Here is a 16,357-nt window from a genome sequence, read left to right on the forward strand (position 1 = left end):
GGCCTGATCCAGTGGGGCTGTTCTTATGTTCTTATGCTGCAGAGAGACCAGGCAGGAGGGAGACGGGAAGTCCTCCGAAGACGCCCCTCGTCCGCCCCGCTGCAAGCACCAGGCAGGGGGCCAGCAGAGACCCCCGTCTTGCCCTTCGCTGCGCATCGGATGCTGCGGGAGGGAGAGGAGGGGAAAGGAGGGTCCAGCCAGCCAGTCCTTCCTCTGCACAGGCACCGTGAGGGTTAACAGGAGGAGTGAATGGGAAGCCAGTCCCTGCTCCGCCCCTTCCTCTGCTTCCCTCCTCCAGGCCAGCAGTCCTCCCAGGTGGGTCCCTTCAGGGTGGTGAGTGGTCCCAGGGCTCCTGGGGTGGGAGAGCCCCCAGGAGTGACCAGAGGGGAGAGACAGCCAGGCTCAGCCAGGAAAGGGAAGGGGGGGTTGGAGAGGAACTGTGACACTCCTACCCGCCCCCCCCAGCTGCATGCTACCCTCTGGGGCTGCCTTAGAGGGCTCTGCTTCTGTGTTGGGGTTTGTGTGACAGGGACAAGGCCAAAGGGGGAGCAGTGTCAGAGCTGGAAGAGTGGCAGGAAGAGCTGGAGGCAGGAGGGACACCCAAGAACCGTGTTTGATCCCTGGGACTGTCCCTGAAAGGGAAGGGGGTGGGGGCTTCTCAAGTGTCTTGTCTTTTAATGGCGTATCCTTCAGATCCTCCCTCCTTGCTTGGACTCTTCTCAGCTTCTTTGCTCCTGACATGAACAGAGGCAGGTGGAATAAAACCCTTTCCTAAGAGCGCTGGAGTTTGCAGCCGAAAAGGATCCTTCCAGCATCCAGGCCTGACCCAGAGAAGACAAAGCCCCAGATCTCTGCCCTGCCCTCCCAGAGCCTGCGTCATCATTCCAGGTGTGTGTCAGTGGGGCGGGGGGGGGGAATTTCATTCCACTTACACAGCTTTTCCTAATGTTTGCGTACCAGTTGACATGGTGCAGCTATTGGCAATATCACTGGAAGTAACTGGTGATGGCATCATCCCCAGTTACTTCCAGATTGAGAGGCCAGATGCGATGTGACCAACACCAGTAAGAGGCTCTGGGTGGAGGGGAGGGCTTTATCAAATGAGGAGTAGCATGCTTTGCAGTTCTTGCTGCAAGCAGAACCTCCTTCCACCATTTGTTGCATTGCATTGCTGGTCCCACAGCCAGGCAGTAGGTGTCAGTTGCTTTCAGCCAAACATGGACGATAGGATCTGGCAGAGGAGGCCTGCTGGTCCCACCCCCTCCCAGGCCAGTTCCTCCCCCTGCTACACCCTCCCCCCCCAGAATATCTCCCCACCATCCCGAAACTCTGCACCTCCAAGTACTGGGTCCAGCACTGACTGGTGCTAGCCCGGAACCAGCACTTCTTACTCCAAGAGTGCCACAAAAGTGCTTTATGGCACATTTACAAGCTGAGCTCCAGCACTATTGGCCCTTAGAGCTGGGCCCTTACAGACATAACTGAACTTCCACCCATGAATGATCTGGAAAACAGCCCTGCCAAGATGCCCCCATTACATCTGACTTCCTCCTGCTCTGTGGATTGGCAAATCAGGGTTTCCAACCAATCTAATCACCTGAGTTCCAGGACATCACCTGGAGTGGATACAGCACCTGTCTTGTGTGCTGCTCAAGGTCACTCCTAGGGACTGGGCTTTGAGAAAGAACAGCTGCAGGAGGACTGACTGAAGGCAGACAATACAGCAGGAAATGTGGGTCTCGGTGGATCTGAGACTCTTTGAAGGAGCAAGGATTGCAAGGAGAGGATGGAGGTGACTAGACAGGCAGGGAGGGGAAGAAACAGGGACCAGGTGGCAGAAGGAAGAATGTGACGCAGTGAGGATGTGAGTGTCTCACCCACTGAGGCATTTCTGGGTTGGGGAAATCGTGTCAAGTTGCAGAAGGAAGAGGGCGCGAAGGTTCAATGATTTCCCATCAAGTTTGTCTCCCTCACAGGCAGTGGGATGAAATCAGGGCCACGTTCCAGACCATCTCCTCTTTCGCATGGAGCAGAATCAGCACCTCTGCAGCCTGCTCAGGTAAGGGGCAGAACACCACAGCAACGTGCAAAGAACACCTTGTCCTCCTTCTGTCTTCCAGGCCTTGAAGGAAGCCTTTTTGTCTGGTGCTGTAAAATAGTGTATTTGACCACTCAGAAGAGTACGTGTGAACTCCTGAGAACTCCAATGGTTGGAGTGTTGGTTGGCCAGTAAAATCCTGTAATTTTTCTCTATTTATTAGAATGCCCTCGCATGTTCTGAGATGTTCCTTTGAGTTCAGAATCTGTGTCTCTAAGCAGCTCTCTCCCTTTTCCAATGCATGGGTGGGGTACCCTCAATCATGGTGGCTGAAGTGAGCAGCGGCCTGGAGCCTTTTCTCCCCAGCCCTTCAGGAGTCCTTCACACACTGTACTGTCCTTTGCAGTTTAAAGGGTCCTGTGAGTCTCATCAGGGAGCCTCTGCCCCCTCTGCCAGTTGGACACCGTGGCCCACCTGCTACTACTGGCCATTCGCTTCATCATGGTTTGTTTTAGATTTGGGGGTTTGAATGAATGCCATATGGACGTTTGCTTGTGTGTGAGTGTGAGCAAGAGAAGGTGGCTGAAGACAGGCTGAGGTTGTGACGTGGCTGAACCCAACAGATTATGGCTCAGGGCAAGAGCAGAGAACATTATCTGCCCTCCTTTTCCAGACAGACCTTCTGGAGTAGCTAAGCAGAGCAAGCAGACAGCCACAAAACTGGAATGGCAGGCCGTGTGTTAAGAACAAACTCTGCCCACAGGAAGAGAAGTGCAGTGCTGAGTGGGCAGTGACTGAGGGGAGGTCCTGGGGTAGTAATATGGCTGAGTGGGTGGTCAAAAAGGGGCACAGCCAGCAGCACGATGGAGGTTGCTCACTCAGGACAGGCTGAGCGTGTGCATGTCCAAACTCTGGCCTGTTATACTGGAGTCGGCTATTCCTGTTACAGGCAACACAGTAATGTAAAGAGTTTTGTACTTATGTGTAAGCAACAATGCAGCTTCTTTGCACCATCAAAGTGGGCAGCAGTCCCTCCAAGGAAGGCCACACCTGGGCATCCCTGTCTGGCCCCGCTGGGACAGAAGGATTGCCGTGTTGTATATATGGTGAAACAGTGAGGCGGTCTGTGAATATTTCCTGGACCACTTTTCAATTGCTGGTAAGTCGTCCTGCCTCCCAATCTAATACCATCGATGTGGCCACTGAATACCATAGAGGTGGTCACTCAAGCGATGTGGTATTTTTCATCAGGACCACATGTGTCATACATGTGTCATACATGGATGGTGTCTGTTCCGTTAGAAAAAGGAGGAAAAAATTACGTATAAAGAACTATTCTGATTTGCTAAATAGACTGCAAGAAAATACCAGTTGATCCCAACTTAATTTCTCTTTCAGGCTGAGGGCAAAAAAGCAGAAAAATGTTCTATCGAAAGGGTGAGATGTTCTCTCTGAGAACAGAACTGTTTTATTTTTTCCTTCCAGGGTCTGGTGTCCTTCGAGGAGGTGGCTGTGCGCTTCACAGAGGAGGAGTGGGTTCTGCTGGAGCCGGGCCAAAAGGCTCTATACAGGGATGTCATGCTGGAGAATTATGAGATGGTGTCCTCTCTGGGTAAGGGTGTCCTTCATTCTTGGTGTGTAGGAACCAAAGACATGAGCTGCTATTCTTGTTTTCCACTGTTAGAATTGCACAATAAAATGGGGCATGCAGTTTTGGAACTTGTGTTCTGAACATGCCTGATACTCCTTGCTGTTCTAGAGCTGAACTGAAGCTCTCTGGACCTGCAAAATGCACCACTTGTACCTGACAGTGCTGGTCACGCCTCCTCCAGTCCTTTATTGTTCCGCTTCTTTCCCCATGAATTGGTGGTTTGTTGAGGACTAGGCACTGCTGCTGGGGGGATTTTGGGTGACCTGCCCGTTGGTCCTATCACCAGGGAAAGTGGGATTTCTCAGGCTGACTGAAGGGGCTGTGTTAGATCTATGACCTGTACCTCATGTCTTCAGAGGAACACTGAACTGTTGCACTGACTGGGGGCATGACGTGCGTCTTCTCTGGTTCCCTCTATGGGAGGTTTCAGGTCTAAAGTGAAGGGGGCTTAGGATTGAAGATTATTTCTCCTGACTCCCACATATGTTTTCCAGATCACCTCCAGGGCTTGTGGCTGATGTCATCTTGGACTTGGTCTGTCTTGGCACCAAGAAAGTCTTTTGGAACATGCCACTTTGCAAACCCTATTTGGGCATCAGAGCCAAACAGGCAACTGGAATCCTCCTTCTCCTGGTTTTCTTTAGGTACCAGATCTTGATACTTTTTCTTGTTAGGAGAAACGGCTTTGTACAGGAGGAGGTTTAACTGCCATTATGAGTCACAAAATAGCCCAGGGCTGTCTTGGCCCATAAAGTCACTCCTTCTCCAGCATGTGGGAGCTTTTCATTTAAGCAGGAATTAAATGAGATTTAATGATTTAATTAAATGAGCAAAAAGAGATTATTTTCATCTCTTCTGATTCCAAGAGCCATGTATGTTTGCCAGACCACCTCCAGGACTTGTGGCTTATGCCGTCTTGGACGTTGTCTGTTGTGACATCGGCAAAGTCTTTGGAACCTGCTGATATGCCAGCTCTATTTGGGCATCAGATCCAAGTGGAGGAACTGCGAACTTCAGTCCTCTTTCTTCTGGTTTTCTTCAGTGACAGATCTTAGCACTCTCTCCTGTTAAGAAAAGTGGGTTTGCTGAAGAAGAACATTGTGAGCCAAGGGGAAGGGGTGTCTTGTCCCTTTAAGCAGCTCTTCCTCCTCAGCCTGGGCTTGTCTGGGGAGGCATTCATGGTGCTCTGGGACAGAGGGAATCTGCCTTCTGAGTCAGACCCATCTGGTTCAGTACTGTCTACACTGATTGAAAGCAGCTGTCCAGGGTTTCAAACAGGGATGTCTCCCAGCCCTCTCTTGAGTTGATGCCAGGGATGGTTTCTGGGTCTTTTGTGTGCAAAACAAATACTCATTCACTGCGCTATGGCTGTTCCAGACTGAGAATCTGGAGCTCTAGTCTTGCTGAGAGTCCTGCTGATGAGATGAAAAGGCAGGAAAGACCACCTTGTTTCTCTGCTTGCCTAAATTCCCAGTCACTTTGCAGAGAGGGAATTGCCAGAAGAGGAGGGGGACAGCTGGCCTTCTGGTTAAGGCTTTCTTTGCATGTGCTGAGAGGTTGATGAGAGAAGCGTTGCTGGTTTCACATTTGCAGCTGGATTCACAACTGGTCACCATTCCAGCACTCATGAGCAGTGAGCCTGAACTTACATAAACCAGACTGACCCTTTCAGAACTGACCATGCAGCTCATTCATGTGCAGGTGGTCAGAGAGGTCACCTCTTGTCCTGTCCCATTCTGAGCCATTTTGGAGGTAGGGGGCAGTCGTTTTGGAAAGGCTGGATATTTTGTATGCAGAAGGAACTCATTCTCTTGTTTCTTTCTCAGAGGAGTTTCCCAAACCTGCCTTTGTTACCCAGCTGGAGGAAGGAGAGTCTGCATTCTTCCAGGGGCACAAGGAAGAAGAGGAATCAGCAGGTAATTCTATTACACACAACACTGTTTAATAAAACAGTAGCTTTGGATCACTGTGCTGGCTGACCTGGGACACCTCAACACTGTAAACAAAATTTTGGTCACATATCCCCTGAGGGAAAGCCCTCTTGTGCCTTTTCCAAAATAACATTGGGCACAATCCTAACCATGTCTACCTGGAAGTAAGTCCTATTTTGTTCAATGGGGCTTAATCTCAGGAAAGTGTGGTTAGGATTGCAGTCATTACCTACAAGGGATAGAAAAGCTGCTCCAATCCCAGGCTGAGTCAGGTTGCAACAAGCCAGGCAGTTGTAATTTTTTATTCCTGTACAGCAGGTAACTACGAATGGATTACTGAGGGGGCTACAATCCTAAGCAATGCTTTGAATTGCTGCCTTGGGACTCTTTGAGAGAAAGGAAGAAGAAAAATTCTGGAAATAAATACCTTCCTTGGAGTCAGTGCCACTGAACCCGCAGGCATTTCCTTCTCAGAAAATATGCTAAGGTGTGGACATTTCTCTATGTCCCATTTCTCTATTGGGCTGCTCATCAAGCTTCTCTCTTTGTTCTAGGAAGCAGTAGAAAAGAGGAGAACAGGGAACCACGTGGAGAATCACCCAAAACAAACAGGCAGGATGCAGACGAAGTAACATTTAGAGACCAGGATGGAACAAGGAGGCAGGAGGGAAGGTCAGCATTTATATTGTCTGAGACGAGAAAGACCTTCAGCACCAGCACAGATCTGATTGTCCATAAAATGACCCACACAAGGGAGAAAGCTGTGCATTACGACAGATCAGAGGAGCAGCATGGAAGTGAGACAGAGGAATCGAGTAATAAATGTGATGTTCTTCACCGGTGGGATTTCCATGTCACCGCAGTTGATTCAGAAAATGAAACTGGAATGAGGGGGAAAGAACATCCTCAACTGGCAAAAACCATCAGCAGTAAATCAGAACTTGGAACACATCACACAAATCGTAAAATAGAAAAACGATATAAATGCCTGGAGTGTGGAAAGAGCTTCAGTCAGAGCTCAGACCTGACTGTGCATCAAAGAACCCACACAGGGGAGAAGCCATATAAATGCTTGGAGTGTGGAAAGAGCTTCAGTGTGAGATCAAACCTGACTGTGCATCAAAGAACCCACACAGAAGAGAAGCCATATAAATGCTTGGAGTGTGGGAAGAGCTTCAGTGAAAGCAGAGACCTGATTGTGCATCAAAGAACCCACACAGGGGAGAAACCATATAAATGCTTGGAGTGTGGAAAGAGCTTCAGTCAAAGCTCACACCTGACTGTGCATCAAAGAACCCACACAGGGAAGAAACCATATAAATGTTTGGAGTGTGGAAAGAGCTTCAGTAAGACCTCACACCTGTCTTTACATCAGAGAATCCACACAGGGGAGAAGCCATATCAATGCTTGGAGTGTGGGAAGAGCTTCAGTCAGACCTCAAACCTGTCTTTACATCACAGAATCCACACAGGGGAGAAACCATATAAATGTTTGGAGTGTGGAAAGAGCTTCAGAAAGACCTCACACCTGTCTTTACATCACAGAATCCACACAGGGGAGAAACCATATCAATGCTTGGAGTGTGGAAAGAGCTTCAGTCAGACCTCAAACCTATCTTTACATCACAGAATCCACACAAGGGAGAAACCATATAAATGTTTGGAGTGTGGAAAGAGCTTCAGTCGGAGCTCAGATCTGACTGAGCATCAAAGAACCAACAAGGAGGCGAAACCATATAAATGCTTGGATTGTGGAAAGAGCTTTATTCAGAGCTGCGACCTGACTGTGCATCAAAGAACCCACACAGGGCAGAAACCATATCAATGCTTGGAGTGTGGGAAAAGCTTCACTGCAAGAAGTAGCCTGACTGTGCATCAAAGAACCCACACAGGGGAGAAACCATATAAATGCTTGGAGTGTGGGAAGAGCTTCAGTCGGAGCTCACACCTGATTGTGCATCAGAGAACCCACATGGAGGAGAAACCATACAAATGCTTGGAGTGTGGAAAGAGCTTCAGTGAGAGCAGAGGCCTGATAGTGCATCAAAGAAACCACACAGGTGAAAAACCATATCAATGCTTGGAGTGTGGAAATTGCTTCACTGCAAGAAATATCCTGACTGTGCATCAAAGAATCCACACAGGGGAGAAGCCATATCAATGCTTGGAGTGTGGGAAGAGCTTTAGGCAGACCTCAAACCTGTCTTTACATCACAGAATCCACACAGGGGAGAAACCATATCAATGCTTGGAGTGTGGGAAGAGCTTCAGTCACAGCTCACAACTGACTGTGCATCACAGAATCCACACAGGGGAGAAACCATATAAATGTTTGGAGTGTGGAAAGATCTACATTCGGAGTTCACAACTGATCCGGCATCAAAGGACCCACACAGAAGAGAAACCATATAAATCAAGGAACGCCAAACTTGCTTTACATACGAGCCACATACAATAGACTTCAGAAATCTGAGAGCCACAATATTTAAGAAGCATTTAAATTTGCAAAAATTTAATTTTGTAAAAAGATTTACTTATCATGAACTAAATATTTACTTACTTGAACATATGTCTTAATCCACTTGACTCTTAGTTTATGTCCAGGTTATAATGGGAGGGTATGTGAATGCTGGTGAGCTCCCCTTCTCCGTGGCTCCATGGTAGGGTCAGTCCTATGAATGGGAAAAGCCCAAGCCATACAACTACAAGGGTGGGATGAACCCGAGTCACTAGCAACCACGCTCTGCAAAACGCACCTGGCAAAGGCTCCGTCTCGCAAAGCGTAGGAGTCAATTTTATAATGTTTGATCGATGTGTGAAGCAAGCTCCAGACGGCTGCTCTGCAAACGGACTCTAGAGAAGGGAAGGCACAGAGCACTGCAGTGGTAGCAGAGGCCAACCACCGCTGTACCGTTTCCGATGTTAGGAGTGCGAGGATTCCCATCAGCTCGACCTGTGCCTTTAATACCCCCTTAGAAGGTTCCAGAGTCATGCGAACATAAGGACAGTAGTTCTACCACCCTCCCGGAGGGCAGAAGGTCCCTCTCTGGTATGGTGCAGCCTCCCAGACCTACAACATGGAGTCGGGCCTAATGAGGTGGAGCCCAGATAATAGGGGTTGCTTCTTCATCCACCTCCGGTGCTGTTTCCCAACCAGAATTCCCAGGTGTGTGTTTAGCAGCCTTTTCCATTGTGTATACAGATGTGCAATCTGTATTTTCCAGAAAGCTTCCTGGGAGGGAAAATGATGTAAGGCTGTCCTCCTTCCATTGCAGCAAACACGGCAAGTCTGAATGGTCTTCCCTTGTTCTCTGGAATTATTTTTCTCCATTCAAGTTTATTTTGGCTATAATTTTGAGAAGCACACAACAAAGCACTTTGATACCTTATCCCCGTGGTTCTCACACATTTAGCACCAGGACCCACTTTTTAGAATGAGAATCTGTCAGGACCCATCAGAATTGATGTCATGACTGGAAGTGACATCATCAAGCAGAAAATTTTTTTAACAATCCTAGGCTGCAATCCTACCCCCACTTACCCAGGAGTAAGTCCCATTTACTATCATTGTTAAAGAATGTCGAGGAAGGAGCAGCCGCTTATCTGTTGCTGCCTGTGGAATGCAGCCTCAAAGACTCAGCCCACACAAGAAAGAGCACTTCCTTTATTATTTCAGTCTGTATTTACAAGGTAACGGATATAACAGCAACATAGCAAAGAAACATAAAGACAGCACAATGTGCAACATACATGATCACCTGCCTTCCCGCACATGAGGGCTCTTGCAGTCCTTTTAAAGCACTGTGCGAGAATTTGGAAGGGTGGTGTCTCCTCCTCCTGATGCTAGCTCAACACCTATTTCAATTAGTGAGCTCTCTATCCACCTGACTCTTGGTGATTCAGCATTTTACACAGCTTATGCCCTTACCTTATCCAGGCCAAATTTTCCCCGGGTTATTTTCTAACCCTGACAAAGAATTTACACAGTAGCTTGTTCAAAGTACAGGTCTGTCACTTTTCCCCAAATGCAGTCACATACCAGGGTAGCATCAAGTGGGTCCTAGTGGGTCCAACCCACGGTTTGAGAAACATTGCCTTGTCATAATAGATAGACTGTGAACCTGGGCATAGGACAGCAGCTGGGATGGATGTCCCCAAGGTGTTTTGATACAAATCTTGTCGGGGAATAGAATTGCTTCTAAAGGAGTTACACAGACTGGAATCTTTCTCATATGACTGCAGGAGGCAATTCTCAACGTCATGTACGAATAGACTGTCTTGTCCTTCCCAGGGCAGAGATAAGAGCTGCTGCCTAAGGAGGGTGTTCATAGGTTCTCTGCAAGAGTCACTGCTCTTGTATGGCCCCCTTTCAATCGGCCTCTGCTGATTGTGGAAAATGTGGCAATTATTCCACATGTCTTTGCAATGGAGTAACAATCTTCTATACATTTGCTTTGTACTAAAATGCAAGTAGTTAATTGTAAGGTGTCAGCATACTGGTATTGGACACCCCCTTCCTCCAGATTTGTTACCAGGGATGTGAGATTTGCTTGGTGGGGCTTCCAATGTGCTGCCCTCCCCCATCGTCCTCTCTCCCCACCTCACACACACAGCCCCTTTGGTACTGCAGACTCTAAAACTACTTGCAGAGCGAGAAGGGTAAACAGTTCTTCAAGAGGATCTGCTGAGCCCAGAGAATGGTGTAGCCAGGAAGAGTAGACCTGGTCAGTGGGAGCCCCACATAAGAGCAGCACAGAAAAACACTGTGAGCCACATTAAGAAGCCCTCACTTGTGCATCATCCCAGATTAGTCCCAAAGGTGGAGTTGTTCAGATATGGAATGGATGTAAGATTCACACAATGAAATTAAGCCATAGGCTAAGGGCTCCCGTTAGTCTAGGTCAGGACATGGAATACCACAAGTAGGGGGGGGGGGTGTTGGGTGACACAGGGGTGGAAATTTTCTGAGCTGCCTGTTGAATTGAGTATAAAAGGCTGGCTGAGTCCAGTTAAACTTTGCACATGCTCTGAGAACACATGATCAGAGAACACGCTCCTTGTGCCTTGCTTGGTTAACTTGCAATAAATAGCTGTCTCTGCACCTGCCAATGGGTGGGTTATTGAATTGAGGCACACCAGGGACACTGCCTTCCGCTTTGGGGGGGCAACAGAACTATTGTACAATGTATAATGACACAAGCATAGTTAGGTGCTCAGAGGGATTCCTTGTCTAACCTGTAGTGCTGCAGAGAAAGCTTGCAGAAGAAAGAAAGAAAGAAAGAAAGAAAGAAAGAAAGAAAGAAAGAAAGAAAGAAAGAAAGAAAGAAAGAAAGAAAGATGCCTCTCGCTTGCCCCCAAGAACATAAGAAGGGCCCTGCTGGATCAGGCCCAGGGCCCATCTAGTCCAGCTTCCTGTGTCTCACAGTGGCCCACCAGATGTCTCAGGGAGTACACAAGACAACCAGAGACTTGCATCTTGCTGCCTCCTCCCTGCATCTAGCATTCTATTTACCCTCACACACACACACACACCCAGCATAGATCCCAGAATGCAATTGGGTTTAACTTGTGCTACTTTATTACACACAGTGACCAATTTTAAATGCATGAAACCTACTGACTAGTCCATCCGCCGCCGGTTTGGGATAGGTGAAATAAATGCCATCCACAGCCAATTTGGATGACATTAAAAAGTTCCTATCGGCCCTCATGATATGCAACCAGCTAATCTCAGACTGTACATACCTGTCCTGGATTGTAACCTGTGATGGCTTTTTTCCTCCATAAATCTCACAACCTCCTTTTAAAGGCCAGCATTTCTCAACATTTGTTCCTTATTGTATCACTTCACATGGTCCACCTATTGGAAGTACCACTGGAAGCAACAAGGAATGTCATTGCTAGTTACTGTACTTCCAGAGTGGGAGGCCAGACACAACATGACAAGCACGGATAAGAGGCTCAGGGTGGATGGGAGGGCTGTTTGGAGAGCACAAAAAGCCAACACTGCGGATCTGTCTGCGAAGCGGAGCCTCCTACTGCTGCCTGTCGCATTGCTGGTCTCACTGCGGGGTCTGTGGGTCCAATGCATACTACCGGACACCACCCCAAGTACCAACGGTGATATAAGTACCACTGGTTGAGAAGCACTGATCTAGGCCTTCTGGTGATATCACCACATCCTGTGGCAATGGTTCCACAGATTAATAATGCACTGGGTCGAGACACACTTCCTTCTGTCTGTTATAACTCTCTTGACACTCAATATTAGTGGCTGTCCCCTGTTTGTGGCGTTGTGCAAGGGGGGGAAAAGAACTTCCCTTTATCCATCCCCTGAAGAATTTTGTCTGTCTCCATCATGTCTGCCCCCATGCGCCTTCTTTCTAACTGGAGACCCCCAAACATTGTAAACTTGTCTCACAAGGGAGGTGCCCCTGCCTGCCCACTCATCATTTTGTTTGCTCTCTTCTGCGCCCACTGTGTTCCTTGAGCTGTGATGACCAGAACTGGATGCAATTCCCCAGGTGTGACCTTACCATTGATTTGTGAAATGGTATAAATGGTATAATAATACTGGCCATTTTATTCTCCATTCCTTATTAGATTATCTCAAGCATGGAAGTGGCCTTCATAGCCCCTGCATACCAAATATCAAGCTGTCCGCCAGCCCCCCAAGATCTCTCTCCTGATCTGTCACAGATAGCTCAGAACCCAACAGCGTATGCTGCAGTAAACTATACAACCCACCAGTGGGTCCCAACCCAGCTTTTGGTAATTTCATGCGTAGATTAGGCTATGTGCCTCAATGGTTAAACAACCTGCTACGGTTGTTGCTGCCCAATCACCGTATAGCCACAGAGGCTAGGGCGGCTGGCAAAGTGAAACTTTTTTTTAGGTGGTCCAAAGGCTAAAAAGTTTGGGAAGCACTGCAATAGAGCCTACTGGTAAGTAACACCTGCATAAGTTGGGATCCTCAATTCTTGGATTTGACAATTTCTTTAATGAAATGTTGGCCCTTTCTGAAGTCTATGAAGTTTTCCTCCAATGAACAGTGGTCAGAGTTTGGATCTGTAGGTGGCAACCCCTTAAAAGTATTCCTCTCCCATATCACCATCACAGATTCCCCCCCCCTCCCCCGAATGAGAAGAGACATTACTGCCTCCTGTGCTTCCCCTTCTTCAAATATTCAGATAGAGCTTTTGGTCTTGGAGCCAGACCTGAGCTAGCGGTTTTAGGCAATTTGTCCCAATCTGCCTTTGAGGTAGTATCTAAGAAGGTTCTGTAAACCATGAAGAAGGGCTTGGATCTTTCGGTCGAGGCCAGATGTCCTGCTTGTGAAGCTGGTCAATGCACAACGTACATCAAAAAGCCAGAAAACAATAACTCCAACATTGCTTGGCAAATTTTATTCTTCCTTCCAGGAGACTGAAGGACCAGAGCGGAAGTATGGAAACCAGAGGATCATCCGTGGAGATGGGACAGGCACAGCTAGCAGGAAATCCAGGGGTTCTTGAGCAGGAAAACTCTGACATCCCTGGAAGGAAGATAGCAAAAAGCAGCATGAGGGGGTGGGAGTTGTGGTCATCCACAAGCACCCACTGGCTTCTGCCTGCCAGCCTTATGCCTGGCTTTTGCTCGGTGACTTCCACTACCTTACACCCACGAACCGCCGGAGGTCACCTTGGCTTCATGATGTCAGAAAGTTGATCCTGTCATAGAGGCACCTGCTGGGAGTTGTGGAGTCTACCCATCCTCCCATCCCATCCCAGGCTTGGAAAGATTGCCATGACCTCCCAAATCCTTCTTAAATAAATAAATAAATAAATAAATAAATAAATAAATAAATAGTTCCATCAGAGTTCTGTGTTTCATTATGTTCTTTTAATCATTCCCCTCAAGTCCGCTCTATCAGTAACAACTGCGCTCAGCTACTCTGAACAAGATGTCAGGAGAGGAATGGATGGCTTCTGCTATAAAAATAACACCCAAGGGGGTTCTCAAACTTTTAGCATCACAACCCACTTCTTAGAATGACAATCTGTCCAGGACCCACCTCAGAAGGTGGAGCAGGTTCGAGGAGACCCATAGGGGCCAGCATGCCTTACCTGGACGTAAGGGGAAAAGTTTCCCCTTACCTCTGGCTGAGCCGCTTCAGGCCCCTCTCCCATGCTGGATAGAGTGGAAACCTCTCGGCTTGCCTGCTCCAGCGCAGGATAGGATTGCACCCTTAATTCCTTGTTCAGGAGGTCTTCTTGAGGTCTGCCAGAGGTCATCTGCTGTGAAGACAGATGTTTTAAGCAGCCTCCATCCACTGGAGTTAATGGACTCCTTTTACTTTCCCTTTCAACCTCCTTCTAACCAGCCTCCTCATTTGAGGGAAGTCCATCCTACAGAAGTCAAGAGTTTTTGTGACAGATTTGCCTGGTACTCTTCCCCTGACGTGCGTATCGAAATGGATCTCAGCCTGGTCACTGTTCCCCAATGGCTCAGTAACATTGACATCTCTAACCAGGCCCTGAGTACCGCACAATATTAAATCCAGTGTCACCTGTCCTCCGGTGGGCTCCCTGATTAGCTGCTCTAAGGCACAGTCATTGAGCATGTCAAGAAATCCGGTCTCTTTTTCATGACCAGAGCAGGAATGGACCCCGTAGATATGAGTATAATTGAAGTCCCCCATGATTAAAACCCTGCCTCTCCTTGACAGGAGTGTCAGGAGTGTCTGGAGGGGATAGTATCCCAGCACAGGATACAGCTCCTCTAGCTTCTGACATACATGCTGCCCTCCCACAGTCCACCCAGGAACATCCACCAGAAGTGCTGTCGTGACCAGAAGTGACATCATCAAGCAGGAAAATTTTTAACAATCCAAGGCTGCAATCCTATCCACACTGACCCAGGAGTAAGTCCCATTGACTATCATTGTTAAAAGAATAAACAGTAGCTTGTACATGTCTGTCACATTTCCCCAAATGCAATCACATACCATGGTAGCATTAAATCTATTAAAAGTAAAATATTGAAACAAATGGGGACCCACCTGAAATTTGCTCACAACCCACCTAGTGGGTCCCAACCCACAGTTTGAGAAACACTGAGTTTCTCAAACACAGTTTGAGTTACACTGTTATAAATAAATAAAGGCTGGGCACTTTGCGTGTGCCTCTCTGAGGATTGATTTCATTTGGATTCCACCTCTCTTTGAAGCTGCACTCAGCAGCCCTTTCCCCCCACTTCAGCAAAGGCTGCCATTAATGGATGCTGGAATGACTCGCCCCAGTGGCATAAGAACATAAGAACAGCTCCACTAGATCAGGCCATAGGCCCATCTAGTCCAGCTTCCTGTATCTCACAGCGGCCCACCAAATGCCCCAGGGAGCACACCAGATAACAAGAGACCTCATCCTGGTGCCCTCCCTTGCATCTGGCATTCTGACTTAACCCATTTCCCAAATCAGGAAGTTGTACTTGCACATCATGGCTTGTAACCCGTAATGGATTTTTCCTCCAGAAACTTGTCCAATCCCCTTTTAAAGGCGTCCAGGCCAGACGCCATCACCACATCCTGTGGCAAGGAGTTCCACAGAACCAACCACACACTGAAAAATGTTATACACCATTCCATGCAGAATTTAATGCAGAATGCAATGCAACAGACCATGTCAAAACATCTCTCGTCTATCAAAAGGTACAGCCAAATACCCAGAAAATGAAAACACAACTGCATCATGAAACAAAAACTGGATTTTTTAAACTAAAAAGAAACCATTGAGACTGTTCTGAAAGCCAATTAGATGTTGTTATGATACAGCTGGGAACTAATAAGGTGTTGATATGGGGGGAGTCTGGGAGAAGGTGGCAGGGCAAGTAGGGGGAAAGCTGTTGGGGGGAGGAGGGGCGGGTTCTCCCCCAATTTTCACTTTTTTAAAAGCCCAGGCGTGACATCACTTCCAGTTGTGACATCACTTCCAGGGCATCATTCTGAGCTCTACACTGGGCTACACGATCATTAAATGTGCTACTGACTAGCCCCTTTCACTGCCATGCCTTTGACCATCCCCCACCCCTCCCTACCTGACCCTTGGTACGCCACTGCAGTCTGTGTGTATGTCTGACACACTGTTGTGTGCATGCGTGTGCGAGGGGCCCCTTATTCCTATGCATGTCTCTAGTGGCAGGAGATGAAGCTGGGAATCATCTGGGAGGAGCCTACCCTGAAAGTCACCGGACAACACCCCCTCCTCCGGTTCGCTTCTGCCCCCAAATTGCACCCTCTGTGCTCAACATCCAGTTCAGATCTCTGAGACCGGGCTGCAGTGGGCATGAAGGAACACAGCCAGGCAAGAAGCAATATGAACAGAGCTCTGATCCCAAAGGCACAGAATGAGTCTGGACTCTGAGTTCTGCAGACTGAGGATCTGGACGCTTCCTTCTCTTTTCTTTCATAACACTAAAGCAAGTTTCTAGCCCTTATTATGCCAAAAAGAGGCTTGGATGGGTGTGGTCAGTGTTTGGAGAAGCAGAGAAAGCCAGAATGGCCGGCAAGGAGGGGGATTCCAGTGAAGAACTTGAAGTGACCAGTGCCTCTTTGGATCTCTTACTCTCCCAGGGGCAAGAAGAAGCAGACTCACCATGTCATCCAAGGCATGTCTACTCAGAAGCTAGTTCCATGGAATTCAGTGGGGCTTACTCCCATGTAAGTGTACCTTACAGCTGTAATAGCATGATATTAAGCTC

General features: G+C 48.0%; 1 protein-coding gene across 1 annotated transcript in view; it reads left to right on the forward strand.

Annotated features, from left to right (window-relative positions):
* The first annotated feature begins 720 nt into the window (after positions 1–720).
* LOC136640525 (uncharacterized) overlaps positions 721–16,357 on the forward strand; it is a 117,019-nt gene continuing 101,382 nt past the window's right edge. The window contains 6 exon segments of the mRNA XM_066615683.1: positions 721–888; positions 1,977–2,059; positions 3,524–3,650; positions 4,184–4,333; positions 5,516–5,605; positions 6,175–8,042. Of these exon segments, the coding sequence (XP_066471780.1) occupies positions 1,985–2,059; positions 3,524–3,650; positions 4,184–4,333; positions 5,516–5,605; positions 6,175–8,042 (2,310 nt within the window). The 5' untranslated portion in view covers positions 721–888; positions 1,977–1,984.

The sequence above is a fragment of the Tiliqua scincoides genome, chromosome 2 (assembly GCF_035046505.1).
Source record: "Tiliqua scincoides isolate rTilSci1 chromosome 2, rTilSci1.hap2, whole genome shotgun sequence".
Lineage (NCBI taxonomy): Eukaryota > Metazoa > Chordata > Lepidosauria > Squamata > Scincidae > Tiliqua > Tiliqua scincoides.